General features: G+C 32.2%; 3 protein-coding genes and 1 pseudogene across 4 annotated transcripts in view; 2 read left to right on the top strand and 2 right to left on the bottom strand.

The window, feature by feature from the left end:
• LOC132915635 (E-selectin-like) overlaps nt 1–27,161 on the top strand; it is a 171,253-nt gene that overhangs the window by 3,049 nt on the left and 141,043 nt on the right. Inside the window, exons 5-7 of the mRNA XM_060975472.1 lie at nt 1,235–1,438; nt 1,530–1,708; nt 2,495–2,779. Coding sequence (XP_060831455.1) covers nt 1,235–1,438; nt 1,530–1,699 — 374 coding nt within the window. The 3' untranslated portion in view covers nt 1,700–1,708; nt 2,495–2,779. The remainder of the gene's footprint in view (nt 1–1,234; nt 1,439–1,529; nt 1,709–2,494; nt 2,780–27,161) is intronic.
• On the bottom strand, nt 12,743–15,460 carry LOC132915602 (putative serine protease K12H4.7; annotated as a pseudogene).
• Nucleotides 16,891–19,819, top strand: LOC132915607 (solute carrier family 53 member 1-like). 2 transcript variants are annotated; one of them, XM_060975436.1, is made up of 3 exons: nt 16,891–17,180; nt 17,912–18,003; nt 18,587–19,819. In XM_060975436.1, the coding sequence occupies exons 2-3, from the start codon at nt 17,935–17,937 to the stop codon at nt 18,839–18,841; spliced, it is 324 nt and encodes a 107-aa protein (XP_060831419.1). In that variant the 5' UTR covers nt 16,891–17,180; nt 17,912–17,934; the 3' UTR covers nt 18,842–19,819. The 2 variants fall into 2 exon arrangements, with proteins under 2 accessions (XP_060831419.1, XP_060831418.1); XM_060975435.1 differs by lacking the exon at nt 16,891–17,180 and adding an exon at nt 17,250–17,433 and having other exon boundaries at nt 18,587–19,817.
• Nucleotides 22,675–25,316, bottom strand: LOC132915634 (uncharacterized). Its single transcript, XM_060975471.1, has 2 exons — nt 25,125–25,316; nt 22,675–24,059 (listed from the first exon to the last, which is right to left on the bottom strand). Exon 2 carries the CDS (start codon nt 23,755–23,757, stop codon nt 22,675–22,677), a length of 1,083 nt encoding a protein of 360 aa, XP_060831454.1. The 5' UTR covers nt 23,758–24,059; nt 25,125–25,316.

The following is a 27,161-nucleotide window of genomic DNA, read 5'->3' as shown; positions in this document are numbered from 1 at the left end:
GTACATGATGACACATTGCACAAAACAATTAGAGGACCTTTTCTCATATCACTTTGTCTTTTATATTCGCTTCTTGTGTTTGTACATTGTTTTTTAATTACCATTCAAGATCAATTTTTAGAATACATCATGATATCGTACGAATAGCATGTTGATATATTAGGTTTATAGAACTTCTCCGCTTTTATTTACTTGATTGGTGCGATAATATAGTCAATCCGTTTACTTTTTTTTAGCAACGCGTAAAGAATAGAAAGATATTAAATAAAGGGTGAAAAATATTATGCGAGCCTCTCAAAAGCTAAACTGAACAACTTGGCTTATTGTTCATTTCGTAATTTCATTACACAAGTACACGATTAACGTTCAACTCTCAAGACACGAATGATTTCCTTCCATCAGTTCATTTATCGCAAAATGATGACACTAATGATAGTAAATTCTGTGATAGTAGATTTAAAAAATAATGTTTATATCATCATCAACTTGTTGTATTTTAGAATTTATGGAATTGATCAATATGGTTGCTGAAAAGCTTATGTATAAAAAATGAAGTTCTTATCTCTCTCTTCTGAAAAAGATAGATAGAAAAAGATAGAGAAAAGTAAGCAAATGTATGGAATATCATCTTGTTTTTTAAACGTTACTCATATAAAATCAGTCACATAAAATACAAGATTTTTGTAGGTATTCAATCATACATTTACACTCAATTTAAGAGCAGTCCCATATTCCTAACGTTACGAGCAATCTTCAGTATTGAACTAACATTTAAAAACGCATAAATTATATCTAATAAGAAACAGGTACTCAACTACTGGAAGCTTAACATCAGGTACAATATTTTCATGGAAAACAAACAAAGAGTATTCTTTTTATTAATTATTCTCCTTATTAATTAAGAAGCTACTTTGCTTATAAAATTTTTAAAAAATTACATACCCAAGTATCAAACTCTCGACCAATACGTTCGTCATGTGCACAATGTCCGCGCTATTTTTCTCCGTCAGAGTATCGCGAGAGAAGTTATTGGAAAAATAAACGGTGCCAAGTGAGGCAGTGAGAGAGCCTCATGACGTTTCACAGATAAGTCACCTGTCAGATTCGATTCGTACAATTTATTTATCGGATTTTTACAAATGTCTCTATTCTATATTAGATAGATACTATTCCATACTTGGTCAAACAATGTGAGACAACAAGTAAAACCAAGGAATTCTTTGTTTGCTCTTAGAACCACGAGCGTGTGGTCGACCAGAACAGCCTCCGAATTCCACGATGACGGTGACCACAACAACAGATCGGAATTCCGGAAATGCATATGAAGTTGGCGCGACGGTGGATTACACTTGTAACGCCGGCAGCCTTCTTATAGGACCGTCGACTCGTACATGCCTCGATACTGGCTTCTACAACGAGTTTCCACCGGTGTGCAAAAGTAAGAGAGCAAGAATTAGACACAGAGGCCACTCGGTGAACCATACACGATCGTCCTATCGATGTTAAATTCAACATTCTGCTCGTTTCAGGCATCGAGTGCGGTTATCCAGCGAACATAAAACACGGAGGTTACACACTTATCAACAATACCGTTAGTTATCTCAGTCAGGTGCTTTATTCCTGCGATGAAGGATACGAGATGACTGATGTAATATCGTTTGATACCTGTGTTGAAACGCTTCGCCAACGAGCATTTTGAAGGAAATTGGTAAGAATATTAGTTGGTGTTGGATCCTGATGACATCATCTTTCTGATTGTTTATTGATCCTCTCGTTGCGGCTTGATTTTGTTCCTGATTCTAGAATCGTTTAAATTGGTTTATCATTTTTAGAGATTTATGGTAGAGATTGAAATTAATCTGATTGAAGATAAGCTTTGAATGCGTGCATGATTTTAATATGAGAATTTTTATGTTGCACAACTGACAAATTCCTGTGTCAGTTGCACTGTGTAGTGTTTATTCATGAAAATGAATAAATAGTGTAATAACGTAATGCAATGAATCTTTTCCTTTTTTTCTCCCCATGTTGCGAATCATCTACACAAGCGTTTCATGCGACCGTAAGCGATAAAAGTAAAAAGAAAATCATGGAGTACATTCAGTTTAAGCAGATATAAATATAAATATGTACGCATGTACATTTTCCAAGATACTCATCGATACATTATAATAATATATTATGATCAGATTTTTATACTTTCTCTCTAAGATTTCTAATTTGAGATTAAAACAAAATATTTTCGATTTTTATGAGACATTAAATGCTACAATATTTATTAATGAAACACCGATATAGTAGTAATAAAGCCAAAATGTTGTATAAAACAATTTTATAAAACGGTTTTATAAAAAATAATATAGAAGGATATGTATAACTTATATAAATAGACTTTTCATTTTTAGTTTAACGCTACATAGACATTGTTTACAGCTTATTAATAAATTATAATGGATTAGTAATTTGCAGAAGAAACAATTTGTTCCGATTACAGGTCGTGCAAGACTGACATGCGATATCGATGAGCGCTGGAACGGACCGCCACCACGTTGCGAGCCAATTCTGTGCGATCCTCCTGCTCCTGTTCCACATAGTTATATTCAAATCGATGAAGTCAACGAGACCGAGACAGTACCATCGAAAACGAACTTCAGTCGAAGTCTTCTCGTAGGCAGTATCGTTACATACACTTGCGAGAAGGGTTATAGACTTTCTGGCTTCCGACAAATATTATGCTTGCCTACTGGCTTATATAATCATGTCGCACCCACTTGTACGGGTATGTGATTTAATTATTTTTATGGAATAAATACAAATTTAATTATTTCTTTAGAAAGAGAAGCAAGTCATTTTTCGTGATAGTGTTTGCAATCTTCAAATACGAGGATAATTTAATTTCATAATTAATTATTGAATCTTTATTAATGTAAATGATATAATATGAGAATATTCAAAGGTTGTTTTTCAATCCAATTCATGAGATATTTATTTTATACTTGGAACTTAAATTCATTTATGCATATAACTGTTATGCGCGTAGCAACTCAAAGAATTAATAAGTAATTCATAATTGTTTTAATATATACATATATAAATTTCAAAATGAATTCTGATTTACAACAGTATTGTTTTCAACCAAATTCTACTTAACTATTGTGTACCTTCTGTACCTGACTGTTATATGTGTGTGTCCGTGCGTGTGTGTGTATAAAAATAGTATAATACATATACTATTAATATAATATAAATGCTTATATATTAAAATATTATTTTAAACTAAATCACATATAATACGTATGAAATCTGTATTATAATATATCTGCAATAACTGTAGTTGCAATAATTGCAATAATTAATTTCAGTAATTTCAATAACGATATATGTAGATTATCATTTACATTTAATTTTTTGTTGAAATCGCAAACAATAATCTTTTGTCGTATTGACCTCTTAAGGACTCTTGACCTCTTACTCTACAAAATTCAATCAAAAATGTACTCAATTTTTTCGTTATCAATTTAAAACTATATTAATACGCTAATATATCATAATTAGAATTACAAAAAGGCTCTTTTCACTTAAACCAATACAGGAGGTCTAAGATAACTTGGGATAAAAGAAATTTTACATATGATTGGAAACTGGGAATTTATATATTCCTAAGGGATTATGTGAATACATAATAATAATAATCATTAAATTTTCTTTAACAGAACCTATGTGAATGATTAGAATTACAAGAGAATCAACGTCTCCAAAATTCCTTTATTACAAAAGAACCACGTACCACCGTGACTGTGTCTTCGATGGCAACCTACTTATTTAAAAGACTGGTTTTCTCGTCCTTACCATTGACTGACTATCAATTACCGTAAATATTCAAATATACGTAGCGTAGATGCATGTTACATTGTTCCCATTTTGACTTTTAGATTCTTGTGTCATGAAACATGTTATATTGGTAATCATCTGATTCTCTTGTTATCTGCAATTTAAAAATTGTATTGCCTTCGACTTCTCTAACAGGCATTATTTCTTGGACAGACTATGCATAACTGTAGCTTCTATATACATACAATACATTCGCTCTTTGACCCTACGTGTATATATTGTATCGCTTACTCTACATTTGTTTAAACTTTCTTTATTCTTTCATCTGTCTTCTTGCCTATTTTCTTCTTATCTAAACTCGCGTTTCGTAGCTCCCTCGAAATATTGTAATTTGTAATTCATTCCGGGTGTTGTAATTAGTGTAACAAAGAGTTGTTACGTAAACAGTCTTTGCAGAAGAAAACGTGTAAGAATCAATAACCTCCGAGCCCTCTTAATTTCGATTATATTTTTGTTTTTAATATTGTCGACTGGTAATATTATAAATGTTGTTTCTATGCAGCATGCTGTAAAACATTACATTTTAAGTGAAAAAATACAACGTTACTAGACCAAGATATCTTCTGGAAAATTTCCATCTATATCTAAAATACGCTTTTACGATGTGCATTGTGAATTATTTTGGATGCAGATTAAAAGTTTACAACGAACTACGCTCCAGGTTTTGGTTGATAAAAGAAATATTGTAGAATCTTTGTTATTCGAAAGATTGGAAATTTTTGAATTCATGGAAACGCAATATATTTGTTCTCTTAGTTTCATACATTTTAGAAACATAGGAATCGCAATTTCTTTTTGAATGCAGTTTTAATCCAAACGTTAGTTTTTATAGACATTGAAATCATTGAAATTTCGAATCTGCATAACATTATAATATAGAACATTATATTACCATTGAATTCGTGTAAAGTAATCTGGTTTTGAAAAAAAAAAAGGAAAGAAAAAGAGCAAAAAATGCGTTATAAAAAAATTACGTACCTTATAGAATGATTTAACACGAATTCTTAACAGAAATTCAAATGAGAGGTTCTATTGCATCTTTTATCAAAACATGAATTATTTTGTTTGATTAAAAAATTGACATAAGACGTACATATGATTTTTGCGTTAGAAAATGTAGAACAAGATTTTTGTAAATTTTTGTTATAAGAGAATACAATTATAAGAAACGGCAAAATGATCGACCCTTTCGAAGGTGATTAACACTTTCTAAATTGAAAGTCCATGTTTGTTAATCAAACCATACATGTTCCTAATTATATTCATTACAATTCTTTAAAATTGATATTACTAACATGATCTATTCTTTTCAAAAAGCATAATAATTTAAAAAGTTCTCTGCATCTTTCATTACGTCGAAGATAATTTATTAATGAGATTGCGTACGATATTCTTTTTTTCTCAAGAGAACAAATTATTGTAGATTATTTTCCGTGACGAAAGGGTTAGAAATTTAAAATTAGACAAACTTGTCTACATGGGACATTCAAACTAATCCTTTCATTGCTGTTAATTACCTATTTACCTACACGATATACATATAAAAAAATTATAATTAACTATAACATCGAAAATTACAAATTTTAAAGTATAATATAACATTTACCTCAATATTTACATTGTATAATTTAAAAAGTTAACAAATCCATTTATACACTGCGTTTCATAATTATAAAACCATCCAAAAACTTTCAATTTTTATGTGTCATATTATAATTTTTATATTTCGTCATAATGTCATATTTCAATAAGCTTAATTGTTCGATTTTGAACTTTCGAATATAATTCTAATTTATTTGTATAAGAATTGAAGAGTTTAGAATGGTTTTATAGTTATGGGACGCAGTGTATATAGTGTCTAAAATACTCACTTTTCTTTAACAATATATTTGCCATGAAGATTCAATTATTACATACATTAACAGATGAAGATTTACATTTAAAAATTATCTCAGCAACGAAAGGGTTAATCCAAACAATCATAATAAAACAATCATTCAAGGGAAGAGAAAAAATATCAGCATTAACCCTTTGTGGTCGTATGTTTATTCTCAGCTACCAAAAAGAAAAAGAACCGTTCTAATTGTATAATAATATTAACTTTTCATATTGACAACATATTTCATTTCGAAGATACACCCTAATAGGATTCTGCAAATTAATACAATTAAATATTTTCTTATCTTGAATTATTTGACAAAGGATGCTCCAAAATGCTCCAAATGCAAAAAGAAAACTGAATGATATAATACATATATATATACAGTAAACTGCGAATTTTTATGCAAATGCATATTTTGCATATATTTTTTACATATATCAATATAATTAAAAAGAAATAAAATCAAGACAGATATTTGTTTCATCTATTAAGTGTTATAATGAGCACAGTATTTGGATTATTTTTTATATATTTTCGCACATTATTTCGCACATTCTATAAATTTTTACGCCCTCGAATTTGCAATTTAATTACCAGTATCTGTTCAATGAAAATTAATTCCAACTAGCACGGTGCCCATATCTCGGCTGAATAAGATCGCAAAGGGTTAAAAAAGAAATAGTAACGTCCGCAAAAAAAGAAATAATTTTAAAAAGTGGAAAAAATAAAAGAAAAAAAAAAAGAAAAAAAAGGAAAAGATTGATCGGAGGAAACTAGGTAACGATCAAGAAATAACAATTAACACTGAGCCCATTTGCGTTGCGGTGGCTAGCGGCAGTGGCAGCGTCAGAGGAAGGCGTCGCAGGGGGCTTGGCGGGATTGGTGCGTTGAGGGGTGGCGGTAGTGGTGGCCTTGGAAGGGGTGACACCGGGATGCCCTCGCGTTGGTATACGCTACTGGCGCTGCCCTTCCCCGACCAGCACCTGGGGCGCCGCGACTTGACGGCTCGCCGCGGCACCGATCATCCTTATTCCTTCGGCCTCTCGGCGGCCCATCGCGCTGGATACCTTTCCAACCCTGTCCTTTAAGATTATCAAACAATTACTTCCTATATAGTCTATATATATACATATATAGTCCACCATTATCGCCTTCACCCTCCACGCAACCACCGCCCACCACTACATCAACCATCACCACGTACCACTACAACCGCCATGCGCCACCCTCGCGAGTGATTACTAGTCAAGGTAAACGAGCAACGTTTATAATGAGCACCCATATATAGCGATAGCTCGTTCACCACCGCTCACCACGATTACCACGTATTTTTAAAGCTTCTCCTCTTCTTCCGGACGCACACAGGTCAATGCAGCGTTCACGCACTTTCTTCCCCCCAAGTAGCTTCATCTATGTGTACTGTTCTCTTAGCACATCGTTTAAATAGGATTGGGCACTATCCTTAATGGAAGAGATTCGATTTAAGGGAAGAATATACGTATAGTGAGAAGTTTAGAGTTTGATGGGATGAAGTGTTCTATGAAAAAATTTGCTCAGTTTCTGAAAATTATTTGTCTCTGAATTAAGATAACTTGCCCATCGATTAATAATGGTTCGTGATTTAAATAAATAAAGGAAAAGTAATTGCTAGATAGCTTAATAAGACGAAGTAATCGCAAATAAACGAGTAATTAGCGGAAGAAATATAATAATATTTTGTTGACTGTTAAACATAACTCAATTCGCATGAAAAGTTGTTCTAAACTGATATTCACACTGATTTTTTATTAACTCTTTAACGTTCAAATCTTGTTGTCGAGGGACGTTATACACCATCGCTCAAAAGTCATAAAACAGTTATTATATTAGCTCAAAATTGGAAAAAATTAAATATATAATAAAGACATCAAGAAATAGTATTTGTACAGTGAAGAAATTATACACTACTAATATACATAATGATTTTATTAAAACAGGCTTGTAATTGAAAATTCATGATCTATAACAAATACCAACATTTTATTAAAAATACGAGATGTCCTAACACTTTTGAACAAGGGCGTTCAAGAGATAGTTTCGATTCGATAATATCAATGTTTAAATCAAATAAACCGGCACGTGATCAACCTATTGACTCCATTCGTGAATTATACGGACTTGAGCAAACTGGATGTTTCTACTTGCTTGCTGGTTTATGTTATAGGTTTGCACAAACTAGATATTTCCACTATATGCCAATTTATGCAATATAGAAATATATATCTTTTGTTTCCTTTTTTGTTTTTAATTTAATTTTAAATAGAATTTGTCGTTACATTTAAATTAGATTATATATTTTGTTAGTGTATTAATACCTAATTCTAAGGTTTTAACTTTTCAACTTGAAATGTCGCTGTACTTCCATATTTTATTTCCCACTATGTTCCCTCTGTTCAATACATGTGAATTGTTTCAACAATTTAGTACTAATGCACATATTCAACTGTTTTCGAACTTTCATTTAATTATTTGTATTTCGATATTTCATTGGTCGTAAAAATACTTCCTGTTGTTATATTTGATATAACTCTTCTATTACTTCGGGTTAAAAACGTGGAGCATCATTAAATTGTCAGATAACTTTAATTAACTGATATTTATAGGCTTAAATAATAAGAAATAATAGCATGATATAATTATGACTCAATACGATAAAACTGAATGTATAAAATTCCAGCGACATTCAAAATTACCATACCCATTGAGACTGAATAACCTTTTTAAAATTGGACCAAATGATTTGGATTTTTTTTAAAAATTAGGAAGATTATTTTACTAGATCAAGTATAAAAAAATTTTTTGAAAAAACTACAACTGGTCGGAATCGCCAAGAAAGAAAGTAAACATTATATTTTCCGCAACTTCTTTGTCTGAGCTTGTAATGAAAATTTAAACGATACATTTTAGACATTTATATCAGTTACATACATGCTGAAAATTTCATCGAAATCGGTTAACGTTGCTATGAGCTGCAAACGTTTAAAGATGGTGAAAAATGGCCTAAAATTTACGTCTTTCGGTGCCTGTCGCTTGTTTTCGCGACAACCAATTTTAATAAAATTTTCGGCATATATGTACATGTATAACTGATAGAAATGTTCGAAATGTTGTTTAAAGTTTCATTACAATTCCAAGAAAAAATTTTAGGAAATGCGATCCTTACTTTTTTTCTTGACGATTCCAACCAATTGCAATTTTTTTAGAACTTTTTTTATACGTCATCTAGTAAACTAATCCTCCTAACTTATCAAAAATATTCAAACCGTGCGGTCCTATTTTTAAGCAGTTATTCAGTTTTAAAGAGTGTTACAACAATTTTGGAAGTTACTGTAAATATAGAACTTTAAATTGACAACTAAACATATTTGTATAATCTCAACAAATTAAAATTTACTATCTCTGTATTCACAATTATATCTGTGTATATTAAAATTTATTTAATAGCATAGTTTGATAATGTTTCATAAAGTTTCTGGTTGTACAATAAGCTATGCTGAAGGAAAAATGCGATGATTACTAGAAAATGGCTCACTATATATAGTAAAATAATTTTAATAAAAATCACAAGAGATTTAAATTATAATAAACTCCTAATATATCTATATCTAACTATTTGGTGCTCCTTCCATCTTCAAATTGGTGATGGTATTGCTAATGATTTCACTACAAATTGCTTCAATTACACTTCGCTAAATTATGTTTCCCAAACAAACATACATAATACAAAATGAAACAATCGATTTGGCTTCAGTTTCTCAACTAAAGTGTTATAATAAAAACCAGAAATATTTGAATAAGAATTTTCTATAAGGAACAATCTAAATATCTGAAAGCCAAATCGACAATACAACAAACCGCATATATATCTTGCTTACTGTATATATATGTTCCTAAGAAGAAAGAAGGAAGATCATAAATTATTAATTAGAAATACACTATGGGTCTAAAGCGAATGAAATCAGCGAGATTCTAAATTCAAAATAAAAATAACAAAATTACATCGAAGCATTTATTTTCGAAAAAATGTATATGTGTTACTTTTCAAGTACATATATATTTGCTTCATTCCCAGCTATACAGGAATAAATAATCGACAAGAGACTATTTTACGTATAAAAATGTAAAATACAAATTTTTCGTTTGAAGCTTCCTTTTGAAGAAAATAAAGTTTGATCCTATTCGGTCAAAAAATCGCATATTCAACAAACTTTCAAATTTTATTTTCTTGAAAATTAAACTCTAAGCGAATAAATCTTATTCTATATTTTCGGGTCGAAAAAATTTAATTTATTTTCGTATGTAGAATAACATCCTGTCAATTCCTTACTCCTACCCAGTCGAAAATCAATCAAATACATGAATACCTATGTGATAAGTTTCCAAACACGATTTTCTATAAAATGAAATCTTCGACGCAATTTCGATTTAACGACGACGATTTTCTGATTTAACAAAATTTTTCTACCGATAAATTTCTAGTTTCGCAATTCACTAAAAAAATAAATATGATATTTATAACCGAAAAAACTTCGTGCCTGTTGAAATTAACATTTCACACGATGATGATTATCTGATTTAACAAAACATTTCTACCGATAAGACATTAGTTTTCTAGAAAACTACTTCTGTACATCAATTTAACAAATTACCATTCAATAGTCTTATTCGACTAATGTTCTATATAAAATAGAAAAATTGTACAACTTATCATTTTGTCAACCTACAGATATTACCAGTAAATCATTATGCATAAAGGTCTCGAAGTTGAAATAATAATAAATATTTGTTAAACTATTCACACAGAAATCGCGGTAGAAGCAGCAAGCATTACCGACACCGTGCATCTCCAGATTGCAATACCGTGGCCAGCTTTGGAAGCAGTTCCTCTGAGAGTCGAGGAGGACTGAATCGATATTACCGTCAAGCTTGGGAAAATCTGCATGAGACGGCCGGTCATAAGACCAATCATCCTCCTCTTCGTCGCAAGGAGACCCTGGATGAACCAGGATACCGAGAAAATTACCGTGGCAACAACACCGAGAGAGATGGTTCAGAATTAGTTGTGAGCGATGTAGCCACGTACCCGTCTAACAAGCACGCCAGCATTTCTGACAAGAAACGCCATCATCATCATCATCATCATCACCACGGTAACTCTACGCCCGAGTGGAGGCAGTCTCAGTCTCATCACAGATACTAAACATAAAATCGATTACCTAGAACCGCTTATTTTTTTGAGATTTTCGGTGAATCGATTATTGTGACGAGTCGCGATTAGATCACGAGCAAGTTGTATTTTTTATGCTGTATGCATATTTTATAAATGGTGACGCACTGTAAGATGGTGACTTTATGTTAGGAAATACGTACAAAATGTAAGGTAAATTTCTTTCAATATAGAGTTTTAATTTCAGCAAATGTATTTTTGATTATTTGTTGAATGTGAAAGATATAATTAATTGAATGTTTATTTGGTAATATTTGGATTTAAAAATATTTGTACAGACAAATTTGTTTACATAAGTGAAATACTTCTTGTGTATGTGTATTTTTATATATAAGAACATCTCTTTTTTATTTCTTCAATACAGTAGTATGTGAATTTTATATATTGATCTGATTCTTTAAGAAAAAAATTGATGAATTCATACATTGCTTTAATTTCAATTTTAATTTCTAAATAACTTTACTTTTTATAGAAAAGCACATCTATCTCAAAATCTTTTGAGGTGGATCGTTGACATTTTCTATAATATTCTAGATCTAAATTACACATATACATTTTGAAACATGTATAAAATCTTGTGTTTAAAATTCAACTAACTGTTTCTAGTAATTCAGCTAATTCTAAGTTAGAATATCAAAAATGTATATTGTTTTCCATTTACAATTCAAAGTTTACTTAGAAGAATGTATATTTAACATGAATTATAAATCTTTGTCCCAAATTTTTTCAAGAAATATGTATATGTATATCTAATATTCTTAGAACAATATTTTGTAGTCATTTGACGAAGAAATTAGTAAAATAAAATATTACCAAATGCATATATATCATAACAAACGTTTAACAAATATTTAAAATCATTTTTTTTAGAAATAAAGTTTCATGTGGATAAATTTTCTTATATTTCATCTTCTTTTTAGCATTAAATCACCATCCATCCATGTATTCTGCTATATCATTTATGAAATAATTTGTAACTCCATTTAAAATGGAAACTTAAAAGAACATGGTGAACAATTCAAACGTTGCGTAGGAGAATTTTTAAGCGTGATTCATAGATAGAAAAACTAATTCATCCTACATTTATTGTTCTGTTATACAGTAAATTATTTACGACTACCTTGTTACGTAATGTAAATACCGTATACTGCAGTAGCGTAAGTCAAAGATGAAAGTTGTGAATGTAGGAGGATCACGAGTTGATCGAAGGATATGCCAAAAAAATGAGAAAGTAATATATGTATATGTATAATTACTGATCAAACGAATTCTAATAATTTTTAAACGAATTCGATACAAACTATTATAAGAATGTTCGATTATAATAGGATTGACAATATTTTATGAAAATCATACGCATACTCGGTTGATCAATATCTGTAATGGGCACCTTGGCCTCGCCTTAAAGGAATCGAACAAACTCATAACGAAACGATATTCGAAGATGGTACCGTTAAGGAAAGGCCGACGCTATACATATCAGGATCAAAATTCATTTAGTTATGGTGCCCATTTTAAGACACTTTGCACTTATTCAAATTCATGTCGGATCTGTTTTTGCAGATTTTAAAACACCTTAATAAATTATTTATGTTTAGTATTATTTTAACCAGTTAAACATCTTTTCTCATGCTTGTCAAGAATAAAACATATATAATTAATAGATATGTATTTAATCATTGACTGACGTAAGATATTCGTAGTAAGTTTGTACATGTATTTATTTAATACTTCAGTAATCTACAAAAAATTGTAATAGTGCCATTATGGGCAAACTTGTTTAATTGTATCTATACATGCATTCTAGTTGTTTAAACATAAACACAGAATGGTGAACACTCGTGTATCTTCAGTAACTTGTTATGTACGTACATAGTTAGTTTTAGTCTTAGTTATGCACGAATTGTTTCAACTAAAAATATTTATGTATCATAATTGTTTCACAGAAGTTCATAAAGGAAAATACAAATTGTTCAAAAAGTTAATAAGATAAATTTAATTCTTTTAATACATCATTTTTGTTTAAAAAAATAAAAAACTACTTATCATAAAGTAGTTAAATGTAGCACACACAGCGTTAAAAATATCATATTTAATTATGCAGCCATTCATCTATTAAGTGTCCAACCTCAACTCTGGCAGCTTTCAACTGAAGTGGATCATTTTTGGAAGGAGGATACATGTTGGCACAATGAGCAATACCTATGGTCATAATAATAAATAAATTTTTTGTATTACACGAAAAATGAAAAATTTCAATTAATATGTACACACCATCAATATAAATGACAGGTATTTGCGGATTTGCTGATTTTGTAATTCCCAAAACATGCCAAGGATCAATTGATCCATGTACAAATACTACATTTGTAGTCTTTAAATCTAATCCTCCATACAGAATATTTGTTCTATTCACTGCCGAATTCAGCAAATGAATATTGTACCTGTTAGAATACGGAAATGTTATAATTTTATAGCTAATGATTTATCATAATTGAGAAATGTATTTATCGTAATTTTAAATAAACCTTGGGCCAAATATATCAATGCATTGTTGTACAAAGAAATCTACTGGGAAAGTTTCACTAAATAATTTTGGACGTGCTGTCGAAGTTTGAAAGAATCCAAATTCTGTACACGTTTGGTACGTCCATTGACGTCCTACAAGAAATATATTTTAAAATACAATAAATAAAAATTAAAACAGCAATAGTATAAGTAAAAAAATACATTACCCCCTTCTGCTTCTTCGCTAGCCATGTTATGTTCCGAAGTTTATGAATCATTTTATTATACATATAATCCAAACACTTTTTTTCTGATGCCTGTAATATTTTAGTGCTCAAAATTGCAAGTCTGTCAATAGCAATACCCAATGTTTCGTTCGTTAATATGTCGCAGGCACTATCGATAATTAAATTAGCCATTGCGGAATTATTACGATTGTCTTTATTGTACTGTACAATACCAGCAAAGATGCTTGCTATTGTTTCATACAAATTCGAAATATCATTACGTTTGGTATGTTTGTTGATTGGATCACATAAACTATAAGTAAAAATAATTTTTCAATAATGATATATTTGATTTGTAAATGAAGAATTTTACTTTTACTTACATAAATTTTTTAGCTATTCCTTGTTGACCGATAGGATGATGTAACATTATATGAAATTGTTTGTTTGCTTCTAGTATTGCATTTACACATGCTTCAGAATATTCTTTGAGGGCATTTTCAACAACAACAAAGTATTCTATAAAGTATAATTATTAATATAAAACACTTCTGTTTTAAATAAAATATTTTTTATATTTAAGTGTATCTTATATTTACCCTGAAAATCAATTTCTGCTAATAAAGGACCACTAGCAGAAACAGCCCCGTGTACTAAATGAGGATATTTATTACGCAACCAAGCAGCTAATGATCCAGCATATGATCCTCCAAATGCAATCCATTTAGTACCAGCTGGTAACTTGTAATTAATATTCATGAATTCTATAAAGTAAGCCAAATCTGCAAGTGCCTGTTGCGATGAAAGATACATTAAATTTTTCACGCCGAGATCCCTGCAGATAACAAAAACGTAACATTATAACTTAAAATGTATCAATTATATATTTTATAAACAATGTTACATACGAAGTAGGATGACTTTGTCCATAAAAGCTGTGTTCCACTTGAAAACATAGCGCCCCAAATTGCTTAGCATATTCGATCCATTGACCTTCTGCCATCCATTTAGCATTTGCTGCAGCTTCACCACTTATCATCAAAAATACTGGACCACCTTTCTTATAGTGCTCTCCAACCTAACCCCAACCTAACGTTTACGAAATATCTCTGAAAAAATAATAAAAAGATTTATATTATAAAATAAAAATTAAGAAATATTTAATATATTCTTATTACCTGTTGCCAAACACGCGCATCAGTTGGATCAAAGTGATCTAGAAACTGTGTAAACCATTCAGCACTTGGAAGTTCATGATCTTCAGATAAAATTGGAGCACCTAGATTACCATATTTGCTTCGACCCCTCATAAAAGTCTCCCATGATATACTATTATTTATAAAATTAACGAAGAATAATAATAGTAGTAAACGGTTCATAGTATCCTAGGTTTGGATAAACTATAAAATATGCATTCTGAAAAAATAAAAACTAAATTTATTATTTATATTACACATAAAAAATTAATATATTACGAATATTATTTTATCAATTTTATTCTCTAATAAATTAAAACATAACGATAACATAGTTAATACTACCTTTTTAAAATACAAGTTGTCTTACATTTATTATTTACAGAAATGATATTTTTAAAATTAGTTCTTATAATATAGGCACTAATATTATTCTTGTACAAATTTACACGTGTTTTTTATATATGAGTACTACAATTTATTAACTTGAAACCATGCTTGGAACAAAATTCCAATCTTTCCAACATGATAAAACTAAAAGAATATAAATATAAAAAGCAGAGGAATGTACTTACAAATTTTATAGTAATGATAAGTTGTTCTTTCCTGTTTAGAGCTTCTTTTTCTTTATAGTACTTATTGAATAATTTACTTAGTTCGTTTTAATATATACAATATTTAGAGAAAACATTATAATTTGTAACCTTGATGTAATGAACAATTTTGCTGCTTTGCAAAGGCACTATATGTGTATTGTTAACTTGACTTGTAGCAGCTTGTAGTACGTGCAGTCTAATATATATATATATATTATATGTATAGCTGATATAGTATGTGCATTTTTTGTATAGCGCCCCCTATAAAACGGTTTATTACAATAAATATATATATATGTATATCATATACACGAGTATAAGTTAGCAAATAAAAGTGCATAAATCATTTTACGAAAATAGTTCGTGAAAAAAAGACAGATACAAAAGTTCCAGATAACATTACCAAAAATGGCTCTAAATATATGAAAACATTTTAGATTTTAAATAAATGATACATGTAGTTAAAATATTATCAATGTAAACTTTGTAGTGTTAATTGTTAACGTAACTCGTAAGTACACTTATTTGTCTTGTATTACTTTTTGTTGTACTGGATATTAATTAGATTAAATATGTTATAATGAATAAAATCCAATTTTTTTTTCATTTGAAAAGAGTTACATTAAGAATCTTCTTCTATTATTGATTATACATACACATAATTACTTCTTAAAAGATAATTATCATACAATCTACAAAAACTATATTTTTAATGTTTTATACATTTTTCTACGCATTATACTATTTATCTTATGATATTATAATATTTTATTTTTTATATATTTAATAGTTCCGTTTATATATATTTAAGTATATATTTGTGCATGTTGCAATCTTTTACAAAGTAGAAGATTGAATTCACATATATATTTAATAAAATTTTATTATTGTTATAACATTTAAAAATGCTTGACAAGATCGAAAAAATGTTTTATTTATATCAAAAATTAAATTCAAAGTAAATGTTAATTGAGAGAATATTCTGAGGGTAATAATATAATAAAAGATTGTCTCAATATCTGATAAAAAATACAAAAATCCACATAGCCAACTTCAAATAAAAATGTTCGTAATTATTTGTGTGCTATAGTTCTACTTTCTTATATATAATTAACTATTTGATGGATATAATTCGGTTAAAAAAAATAAAAATAAAACGTTTGTACAAAAACAATATACATAAATATATATATATATATATGAGGATATATTTTTTACATTCAATATGCATGTATACATATGTACGTAAACATATAAACAAAATCTTTTTTTGTAAAGTAAGAATCGAAATATGAATGCTTAACATTATAAACTGCATATAACTATTATAGATTATATACATATCACATATAAGCATTTTATCTAACTGAAATAAATCTTCGAGCGATGACATTATCAAAGGTATTTAATCGGAAAATTCTCGTCAATCCTTACTAAACAGATGGACACTAGAAGCTATCTATATTTGCGAAAAACGTTCTAAATTAAGTAATAAAAAGACTTGTAGCCGTCTAATGAATATCGCCTGTGCGTATGAAGAAACAATGGTGCTATGTGTCGTGTAAAGCTTGACAGTTAAACATAAGAAGTAAGAATAAAGACATCCATATATATGCGTCAGGAAGATGATACAGTTCCACTGTATATGCGAATGTGTGTGTTCAAGCGTCAGGGCGTGTCCAGGCCTGAGTTGAGGCAAAGGACGATTGGCAGTCGTTTAGAGGCATCTGGAAGAGTCGGTTGACAAGAAGCGTGCGTGCGAGTGGATTTACGAGGTCTTCGGAGTATAATACATGTGTATAACTGTTGTGTGTGAAATAAAGTGAATTATTTGAATTTCCGAATCCCTCCTATATCTTTACAATATGTAAGTAATAATAATTTATCATGAAGTAAACGAATTCAGAAAATATTGATTTAGTACTGCCGACAAAGGTTTTAAGTGCATTATATGTGTATGTGACCTCTTTCGTGGTTTAATTCCTTAAAGACGAGCGTGAAACGAAACATTTGGTTAAATTGTTCATCTTTTCATTTTCTACTTTGCAATTATATTATCATAATATTTCACTTTGCTCATTTTATTATATTGTTATTTTTTTGGTATACGCTGTTCGTAATAATAAATTAATACATCGAGTAAATGTTGTTTATGAAGATATATAGACTATAGAAATAAAAAAGTTTCTTCAATTATAATGTATGATTTTCTCACTTTGTACTTCACTTATATATCTCATTCTTTTATGTATGCTTTATTATATACATAATTATTTTATGGAAATTTTTAATATTATACATTTATATCGCTTTAGCAATAATTTAAACGAATTTGTTTATTGCAGATTATTGCATTAATTGAAGCAAGATGAAGTTTGCAGAACATCTGTCTGCTCACATTACGCCTGAATGGCGTAAGCAATACATAAGCTACGAGGTAAAATAAAATAGCCTTGGAAATTAAAATATTTATATTTTAATTGTCTTTGTTAAAAATTTATTTCTATGCTAATGGAGATATACAGGGTGTTTGAGAATAAGTAGGAAATATTTTAGGAGTAGCTTCTGCATATATAAACAATAGAAAGACTTTATATAAATATATGTTACTTGAGTTTGTTTTCGAGTTATAGTGGATTTAATTTTTATTCTTTTATTTTGTATACTACAGTATATACTGCTTTTCATAAAAGGTATTTGAGATGGTATTTTTATATTCCAATGCAAGCTTGCAGATATCTTACCAATGACTGTCTTACCATGTTTAAATATCCAGATGTAATCTGTATTTGCTGGAAACTTGAGAAACACAATACTTGTCTATGGAAAGAAATATGAATTGCAAAAGAAAAACCGTTATAATTTGAAAAGAAAGTCAAATAGGACATATCCTCATATGAACTTTTTATGGTTTAGGTATACAGAAGCCACTCCCAAAATATTTCCTACTTATTCTGAGACACTCTGTACAATGAAAGATCAGAACACTATTAATTAAAATGACCTCTTTGGGTTAATAGGAAATGAAGGCAATGCTCTATACTGCTGTAGAAGAAGCACCGTCAGCTGAAAGTGTTGTTCGTGATATTTCGATCGCACCGATAGAAAGTTCTGATCAAACGCAAATTTTGCGTATGATGGGTGAAGAAGAAAATGGTGTACTCAATAGAGGTAAACGTAAAGTTGGTGGTAAACGACAAGCTACTAGTAAAGAAGACAAACGGGCATTGCTGAAAGAAGAAACAGTTGATATAGATATATCAAATGCCAGTTAAAAATAGTTCAATTGTTTTATTATCAGAACCTACGCAAAGCAATGTTATTCCAAATTTAATGTAATTTTTATATAGGCAATAGTTTGCCAGAAAGAGTGCAGGTCGTACTTTATGAACAATTAATATTTCCTTTGTTCAAAATTGAAGATTGTGAGGCTGAACTGAACAAGTGCCTTGTATATATCCTGTTTATTAAACTATGAATTTAATAACTTAGTGTAAAGATATAGAAGGGATTCGGAAATTCAAATAGTTCACTTTATTCAACACACAACAGTTATACACATATGTTATACTCTAAAGACCTCGTAAACCTACTCGCTCGCTCGCTTGTTGTCAACCGACTCTTCCAGATGCTTCTTAACGACTGCTTGTCGGATTTACATGATTTGTCGAATTACTTAATAGAACCTTTAAACCTTATTACTTTATTTACATTCCTCTTAGTTTACATTCATCCATGACCTAAACCTTTCAAATTTCTTTCTACACAGTGCCTTCGTAAAAATATCCGCAGTATTTTTGCCTGTACTTACTTCAATTATATTTATCTTGTTTTGTTGTTGACGAGTGTGCTGTATTTCGCATCCTTTATTTGTTGATAATATATACGTTCCAAGCAATGCGGTTGAATACCCGGCATCTCGCTGTATTCTGTAAAAAGACAATAGTTCGTAGTCATTTATCAATTTATCATTTATCAATTTGTCATTTATCAATTTTGATGTAGCTTACTCTATCGGAGCCTCTTCCATTTCAATGTCTCCTTCTTCCTCCTCACCAGTCGTGATAACATGAATGGGGGCCTGGTGGTCCACCCCCATAGCGAGTAGAGTTGTAGTTCTCGTGTGCAGATAGTGACTCTATGAACTTTGTGAATTCGTTGTTGTTGTGCTCTTTTATTTCGTTTTTTATTTCCTTTGCGAGTTTGTTTAGGTGTTTTTTGTTTTCTTTTGTTCTATGTTTTTGCCATTTTGCTTTCGCTTTTCTTTTATCTCTAATTTTTTCGAGGATGTCTGATGGGATTTGTTTTGTTTGTCTAGTGGTAGTTGCTGGTTTTGTGGTTGCCCGTGCTGCCTCTTGTATAGTTTTTGTAAGTGTTGTTACAGCTTGTTCGATGTGTTGGGGCGTTTTCAGTGGGATGTTGCAGTTGATTTTGCTTTCAATTATTTCTTTGAAGGTTTGCCAATTAGTGGATTTGTTGCATAGCTTCTCTGAGTTGTTGTAGAGTATTGGCTTGTTTCTGTATGTTATTATTATGGGTGTATGGTCGGAGCTAAGCTCGAGGCTGGATGCTATATTTATTTTATTTCCGTTTAATCCCTTTGTGACTGCAAAGTCGAGTAGGTCAGGGATTTTGCCCAGGTCTGTCGGCCAGTATGTCGGTCTTCCTGTGGATAATATATTGAGATTGTTTTTCCTGATGTGTTTTTCCAGGGTTCTGCCTCGAGGTGTAGTGATTCTTGATCCCCATGTTGTGTGCTTTGAGTTGTAGTCACCTGCTGCGATAAACTTGTCGCCTAGTTGTTGGAAGTATTCTTCCCACATTTGTGCTGTAATTTTGTGTCGCGGTGGTGCATATACTGCTGACAGCTTTAGACAGTTGCTGCTAGTTTGTACGGTAACGGTAGTTGCTTGTATGTGTTCTTTACTAACTTGGCTGTGTAGGTGGTGTTTAATGTCGTTTCTTATTATCACTGCGGTCCCTCCGTGTGCTTTTCCTGCTTGGTATCGTATATGGTATAGTGCGGTATTTTTATGTAGCTTTTTGTTGTGAAATGCGTTTCTGATACGAGTACTATGTCTATGTTGTTATGGTACAGGAATGCTTTGGTTTCAATGGCCCTTTGTTGTAGGCCGTTAGAGTTCCAGGCAGCTATTTTTAGTATGTCCGTTTTTACTTTTTGCTTAGCATGTTTGTTATCAGTTGTATCATAGCTGTGATTTGTAATGATTGCTGTTTGAATGCTTCGTTTAGTTCGCTTATCGTTCTTCTTAACATGTCGGTGCTTTTGATGGATTGCTTTAATAGTTCTTTTATTTCTGTAGCGTCGTTGGTGTTATTGTTGTGGTTTTGGTTGGCTACGGGTGTTATTTCCTTGGTTGCTTGCGCGTAGCTTCGACTGCCACTGGTGTTGGTATTGTTGTGGTTGTTGTTCATTACGTGCTGTACTTTTATTGGTGTCTCAGCTTCTGCCCTGTCTTGTTGTGTGTGGTGGTAGTTATATGTCCTGCTTCTAAGCGGCGGAAACAATTTACGTTGGAGTATTTTTCTGGCTGGGCAGCCTTTGTAGCTGGCTGGGTGGTTTCCGTTGCAGTTGTAGCACTTTACCTCGTTTATTTTTCCCGTATATGGGCAGTAAGTTGTCAGGTGCTTTTCTGCGCATTTGACGCACACCGGGTTTCTGTTGCAGTAATTTTTTGTGTGCCCATATTGTTGGCACCGCATGCATTGAGGTATGTCTTTTTTTTGTCTGGGTGGTTCAACTGTGATTATTGTGTTTAAGATTTGTTTAATGTCATAGATTTCCTTGTTGTTTTTGTTCGGTTCTAGTTCTATTAGGAACAGCGGTAGTGGTTGTTTGGTATCAAATCTTGTTATGTTATTTATTACCCTTACCTGGTGTCCGATTTTGGCTAGTTCGTCACTTATGTTGCTGGTGTTTGTCTTTGGGTATAGTCCTCTGATAACTGCTTTATAGCTTTTGTCAGTTTTGAGTTGGTAGGTATGGTACCCGGCGTTTTTTTCTTTTAGCACTTTTACCACTTTTCTGTAGGTTTCTGGGGCGTTGGTTAGCACTTTTACCTGGTCCAGTTTTAATTGTTTTATTGAGTAGTTTTCTTTGCCTGCCGTATTGTTTAGCAGTTCGAGGAGGGGGTCTATTACTTGCGCATCGATGTATATTGGTGGTGGTTTGGCGTTGTGTTTTGGTTTTTCCGTTGTTTCTGGTTCCTTCTCTTGTGGTAGTATGCTGAAGGGGTTTTGTAGTGGGATTTCTTGGAGCCACTGCTTACTTTCTGTTTCTGCAGCCCTCCTAGTATTTGCGTTTGTTGTAATTTTTCTTCTTTTGCTGGGTTAGATCGGGTAAGATCTAAAAATAATTTCTGTAAGTCCCACGTGTTGTTAATGGTGATAAATAAATATATACTAGATAACTGTAGACTACAGTTATTCCAACACAATCACCCCTATTATCGTAACTGAAATCAGGGGATCGCCCTGCTCGCGGTGTCGATTCGTACATCGTAACGGGAATTTACGACTCCTGTTGACGCGTCTCAAAGCGAACGCGTCTCCCCGCGACTGGACGAAAATACAATTTCCTTAAGTTAACTTATGCTGTTTATGATATTGCAAAGAAATAAATCATAATATATTCATTAATTAAACAAAGAAATGCTATTACTTGTAAGAACCTATAGTGACAGGCGAGAAATATCACAATTATAGTTTATATTTGGAATTTATTTCACAACAAATACACAGAGCTACATGATAAACAACAGAAAAAATATATAAATTTACTAACTTTTAAATCTTACTTATTAAATATAATCATATCTATACATCGAGTGACACGACATGTATCTATATATCTATTCTATGTATCTATGTGTAACAACAACAATTGTCTAACAAATTTTCAAAGCGTTGATAAATGAAATGATAAAAACTTTCTACTTTTAATACTAGATCAACCAAATTTAGATACGTTAATGAAAGAAGAATTTTGAAAATCAATTAAGGGATATGATACATAACAATAGATACAATAGAGAACAATTGCAACACGATAAAAATTGATACAGTGTTTAACAATGTTTAACAATGTTTAACAATGGGTTAGTTTTCGGGCTCCTGCCACCGGGCACTTGACCCACGCAGTCCCGAAACCGCTTCTGGTTGTGCCGATCTCCCCGACCTGCACCTCCGCGTTTCCGCATCCAGCTGCCGATGCCAGCGCTCGCCGCAATTCTTCCTTCCTCATCGAAATGTCAATTCCTGCCAGTCTCAGCTCCGCTGTCTTTATTGGAGCTGCTATTTTCACCACTGTTGGGTCCAACACCTCGTTGAGTTTTGCCGCTAGACGCGACGCCTTCCCTCTGTCTTTATCGCCGGGGACTCTAATTACTATTGCCCCGGTCATTGCTTTCCGCATTTCTACGGCCTCTACGCCGATCTCCTTCAACGGGATCTTCTCCCTCGCCGTTGCGAGCACGTCGGCGTACGACATGTTCGCTCCCTCCCTTATCGTTATAGTCACCGCCGACGTTCGCGGTGTGCGGGGTAGCTTAGTCGTCCTTTGTGTTTTGGCCGCTTCCTTCCTGGTAGCGGTCGTGGTGTTGGTGCTCTGTTTCGGTGCACCTGTGTTCCTGACCTGCGTAGCCGAGGTCGCCCCTTTCTTTGTTTCATCGCCGGCAGAGGCGGGCGTTTTCTTCTCCTTCCTTTTCTTCCGCGACTCCACCACCTTCCATTCATCGTTCCCCTGTTCTTTCGGGGGTGCCGACTTCTGGATGGTCTTGGGGGTGGCAGAGTGGTCTGCCTTTCTTCTGGGTTCTGGGGTGCGCGGTCGTCCGCCCCCATTTCTTTCCTCGATGGCCTCTCGTATTCTTGGGCCGAGTTCCTTGAGCTCCTTCTCGAGTGCGTCTATGCGCGCGCTCTCGCTCTTGCTTTCCCGCGAGGTGGGGTCCGGCGCGGGCCTTCGTGCTAGTTCTTGACGAAGGGCCGCATTTTCCTCCTCCAAAGCTAGCAGTCTCTCTTCCACTGTCCTCATGGTCGCGGTGCCGCCATTTGGTGCTGGACCAGTCTCCTTCATTCCCCGGTCCTTCCATGCGATGGCGATATATGCCGCTGCATCCCTGAGGACTTTTACGTACGTCCCCTTGAGGTTAGACGACGTGTTTGCCACCCTCATTATTTCCGCTATCCGCCGAGTGACCTCGGCGCTAACGTCCGCCGCTGAACTTGTTCTAACCTCCAATGTTAGTTCAAAGGCGGTTGAATACCCGGCATCTCGCTGTGCTGGACCACGTCATGCATCTCGATTTCGTCATTGTTTACTACGTCGTCGATTGTCTCCATTTGGAAACAGCTGTGCATCCTCCGATGCAAAGTTACATAAAAGTGGCAGCTAAACAGTACCAGGATGAAGTCTGCCAATACCTCACTGATGCTAAGGATTAACACGAACCAGCTATAGCTTCCAGAGTCTGTATTCTGTAAAAAGACAATGGTTCGTAGTCATTTATCAATTTATCATTTATCAATTTGTCATTTATCAATTTTGATAAATAACAAGAGATGTAAAAGACATGTAAACTGCATAAAATTCTCGGAAGAATTAGAAAGAAGATATTAGTGTTAGAGAACAAAGATATATCACGATTATTCTTAAATAGATTGAAAAAGGAGAAAAAGGAGAAAAAGAAGATTCATTGGACAATCATAAACAAAAACAAAAAATTATAACATACTAGAAGTATATTATAAATGATGGTCTTTGCAATTTGTAATGGCATACGGTACTTTCATTTTATTAATGATTGATGTTACTTTAATTACGAGGTCATTAGCGACAATTACATTTGATTATTTACATTAATCTGGGTTATTAATCACCTTAGACTTTCTATAAATTTTGGCATTTTATGAACCTTTTTCGACTTTAAATATGGTAATTATCTTCAACAAGGAATTTTAGTGCATATTATATTGTAAAATATATATTTACGATTTATAGATATATAATCTTTATTATCACTAGAATATAAAATATGGAATAATTTATTGTAATAATTAATATAGAATAATTTTTATTATATGGTATAATAAAATTATATATTTATTACTCAATATGTTTACGTTTATTATATATTTTTCAACAGATAAATAATAAATAGTTTTATTACACGTACGATTACATTTGTTTATGGAATATGTAATTTAACTAATGTATTAGTATTTAAAAACACATTAGTATAAATGTCTATCTTCATAAAAGATATAACTTGGAAAACACGAGGCTGGCACCCCGCTGGGTGTGGCCACCCACATGCTATATTTATTTTATTTTATTGTGCTATCGTCTATGGAGATGACATATTAAAATTTATAGATTTATTTTATATAGATTATTAAATAATGAAGAATTTAACTGAAGGAAAAGAAAACAAAAGTAACGTAGAAAAATAGTAATTAACATTTGAGTAGTGCAACATAGTGTTCAGCAGAGAAAAAGAAATAGGAAAGGACAGTACCGGTGAAAGTACAGACAATACGTACGTTTGTGTAAATGTGAACGACGATCACACATAAAGATGTTAGCGAAAGGACAAAGCTAACGAGGTCGAATACCAGGAAAGCAATGGTAAATCCGGAAAATTTGTTGCGCGGCGTCCACAACGCATCAAAAATACCAGCAAGTCCTGTGAAACTGGCAACTACGCCTACGCACATCTGCAAACCTTGGCCGAGAGACTTGAAGGGCGACAGTAGAACGACGAATACCAAGGTAATCAAACCTGAGAAACATTAAAATCGATTTATATTATAATGTGTTTTAGCATGATAACAATTAAAATATGATTCAATTAAGTTTTAATATATAAAAGTAAATCGTATATAGAGTTATATAAGTATAATAAGATTACAATCACAAAAGTTTAAAATACCAATTAAAAAGCACGAAGTATATGAGATACTCTGATTTGAAAATTTTCTTTAATTTTTTAAATGTGTAAAATGTTAAAAAATATCATTTAATTGCCATACATATATATCCTAGATTTGTTTCAAATTTTACAAATATAATCATGATAAGCGAGTTTGCCATTTATAGCCAATACTAATTAAAAATCCAAAATGTTTCGTATAGCACATATAATTACAGTAACACACATATATTCTTAAACGTGTCTATAGGTGTGCGAATATTTTTTTGAGCCTGTGTACTTCAACCTGATCATATATGAAATATGAAATAGTTTTTCAAATGATTATCCATAAATGTGTCAAAAATAGACTTACCAATAAAGCTTTCGAGCATCAATGAAAGGAGGTAGCGCCTATTAGCAGACCACCACTGGGATCTTGGTTGTTGTTGTTCCATCGAACTATTATGTTCACAACAGGTGTCCACAAGTTTCGAATGCTTTCTGCACAAAGGATTGGGATTATATATAATATATGTGTGGCAGTTTTTTTTTTTTTTAGTATAACATTAGATTGATATAAATTATTTTTGCAACGATTTCCGTCAGTAATTTTTATATTTCATATAATAACAGCTAAACTAAACCTTCTTATAGTAGTTCACTTAAACAAGAATTTGTCAATTATTAACAACAACTTCATTAACTTCTCAAACGTGTCAATTTCTAGTTTCACAATTCACTAAAAAAATAAATATGATATTTATAACCGAAAAAACTTCGTGCCTGTTGAAATTAACATTTCACAGGACGACGATTATCTGATTTAACAAAATCTTTCTACCGATAAACCTTTTTTTCAATATAATTCACTAGATTATAATAAGCCAACATCTTTTTCTTTCTTATTCAACAGTGTACATAGTTGTTAAAATCAAAATTATAAAAGAAAATCTCTTATCGTTAAACAACCTACAAGTTAGAAGCAAAATTCGACGTGATTTAATTTTTTGGCTTAAAACGTTCCCAACGATCAGAAATCTCTTCTACTTAAAAAATTTTCTCTTTCAAAACGAGCGACCATTCTACTTGATTTTCTCTGTCAGAACGATCATCCGCCAATCAAATATCATTCGTCGGCAAATTAACTATCGCACGATTCCGTCACCTTCGAACTCAGCCTCGAATAAAATCGCCCGATCTTCACAAACGAATCATTTCTTCGTCAGAAAAATCTCTCACTATCTGAACGACTCGTCGAACGATTCATCAAAAGATGGCAGCGTCAGAAACATTGAAACTGTCGCGGCGCTTGGAAGTTTCGGATTGTCAACTGATAGAAAAAAATCTTTCTTTTTCGAATGTTGGAAAATTGGAAAATTGAATTTTAGCAACGAAATATCGCATTTTAAAACATCGCGCGCTTGTAGGTTGCAGATAAAGTTGCGAAAGGCTCGTGAATATACGTACCAGATAGATGTAGCTGTTCGAAGTTGCTGGTTGATAGGGCCGCAAGAAATCGTAACACGCCTCACTGGTCGAAAGTCACGCATATAATTGCATATAAATGCAAATAAATGCGTATAGATGCGTATAGATGTTGCGGATGCGCCTGGTCCAGATCGCAGTCAGATGCTGAGACCGTGAAGCCAAGGGATGCTTGTGCAAA

The sequence above is a fragment of the Bombus pascuorum genome, unplaced genomic scaffold (assembly GCF_905332965.1).
Source record: "Bombus pascuorum unplaced genomic scaffold, iyBomPasc1.1, whole genome shotgun sequence".
Taxonomy (NCBI): domain Eukaryota; kingdom Metazoa; phylum Arthropoda; class Insecta; order Hymenoptera; family Apidae; genus Bombus; species Bombus pascuorum.
The sequence above is the reverse complement of the archived record's forward strand: the minus strand, read 5'-3'. Positions and strand labels throughout refer to the sequence as shown.

Excerpts from the sequence above, each read along its gene's own strand:
- LOC132915607 (XM_060975436.1), top strand. The coding sequence starts at position 17,935 with ATGAAGTTTGCAGAACATCTGTCTGCTCACATTACGCCTGAATGGCGT. Across the intron at positions 18,004-18,586 it reads AGCAATACATAAGCTACGAG|GAAATGAAGGCAATGCTCTA; the intron begins GTAAAATAAAAT and ends TTGGGTTAATAG.
- LOC132915634 (XM_060975471.1), bottom strand. The coding sequence starts at position 23,757 with ATGAGGGTGGCAAACACGTCGTCTAACCTCAAGGGGACGTACGTAAAA.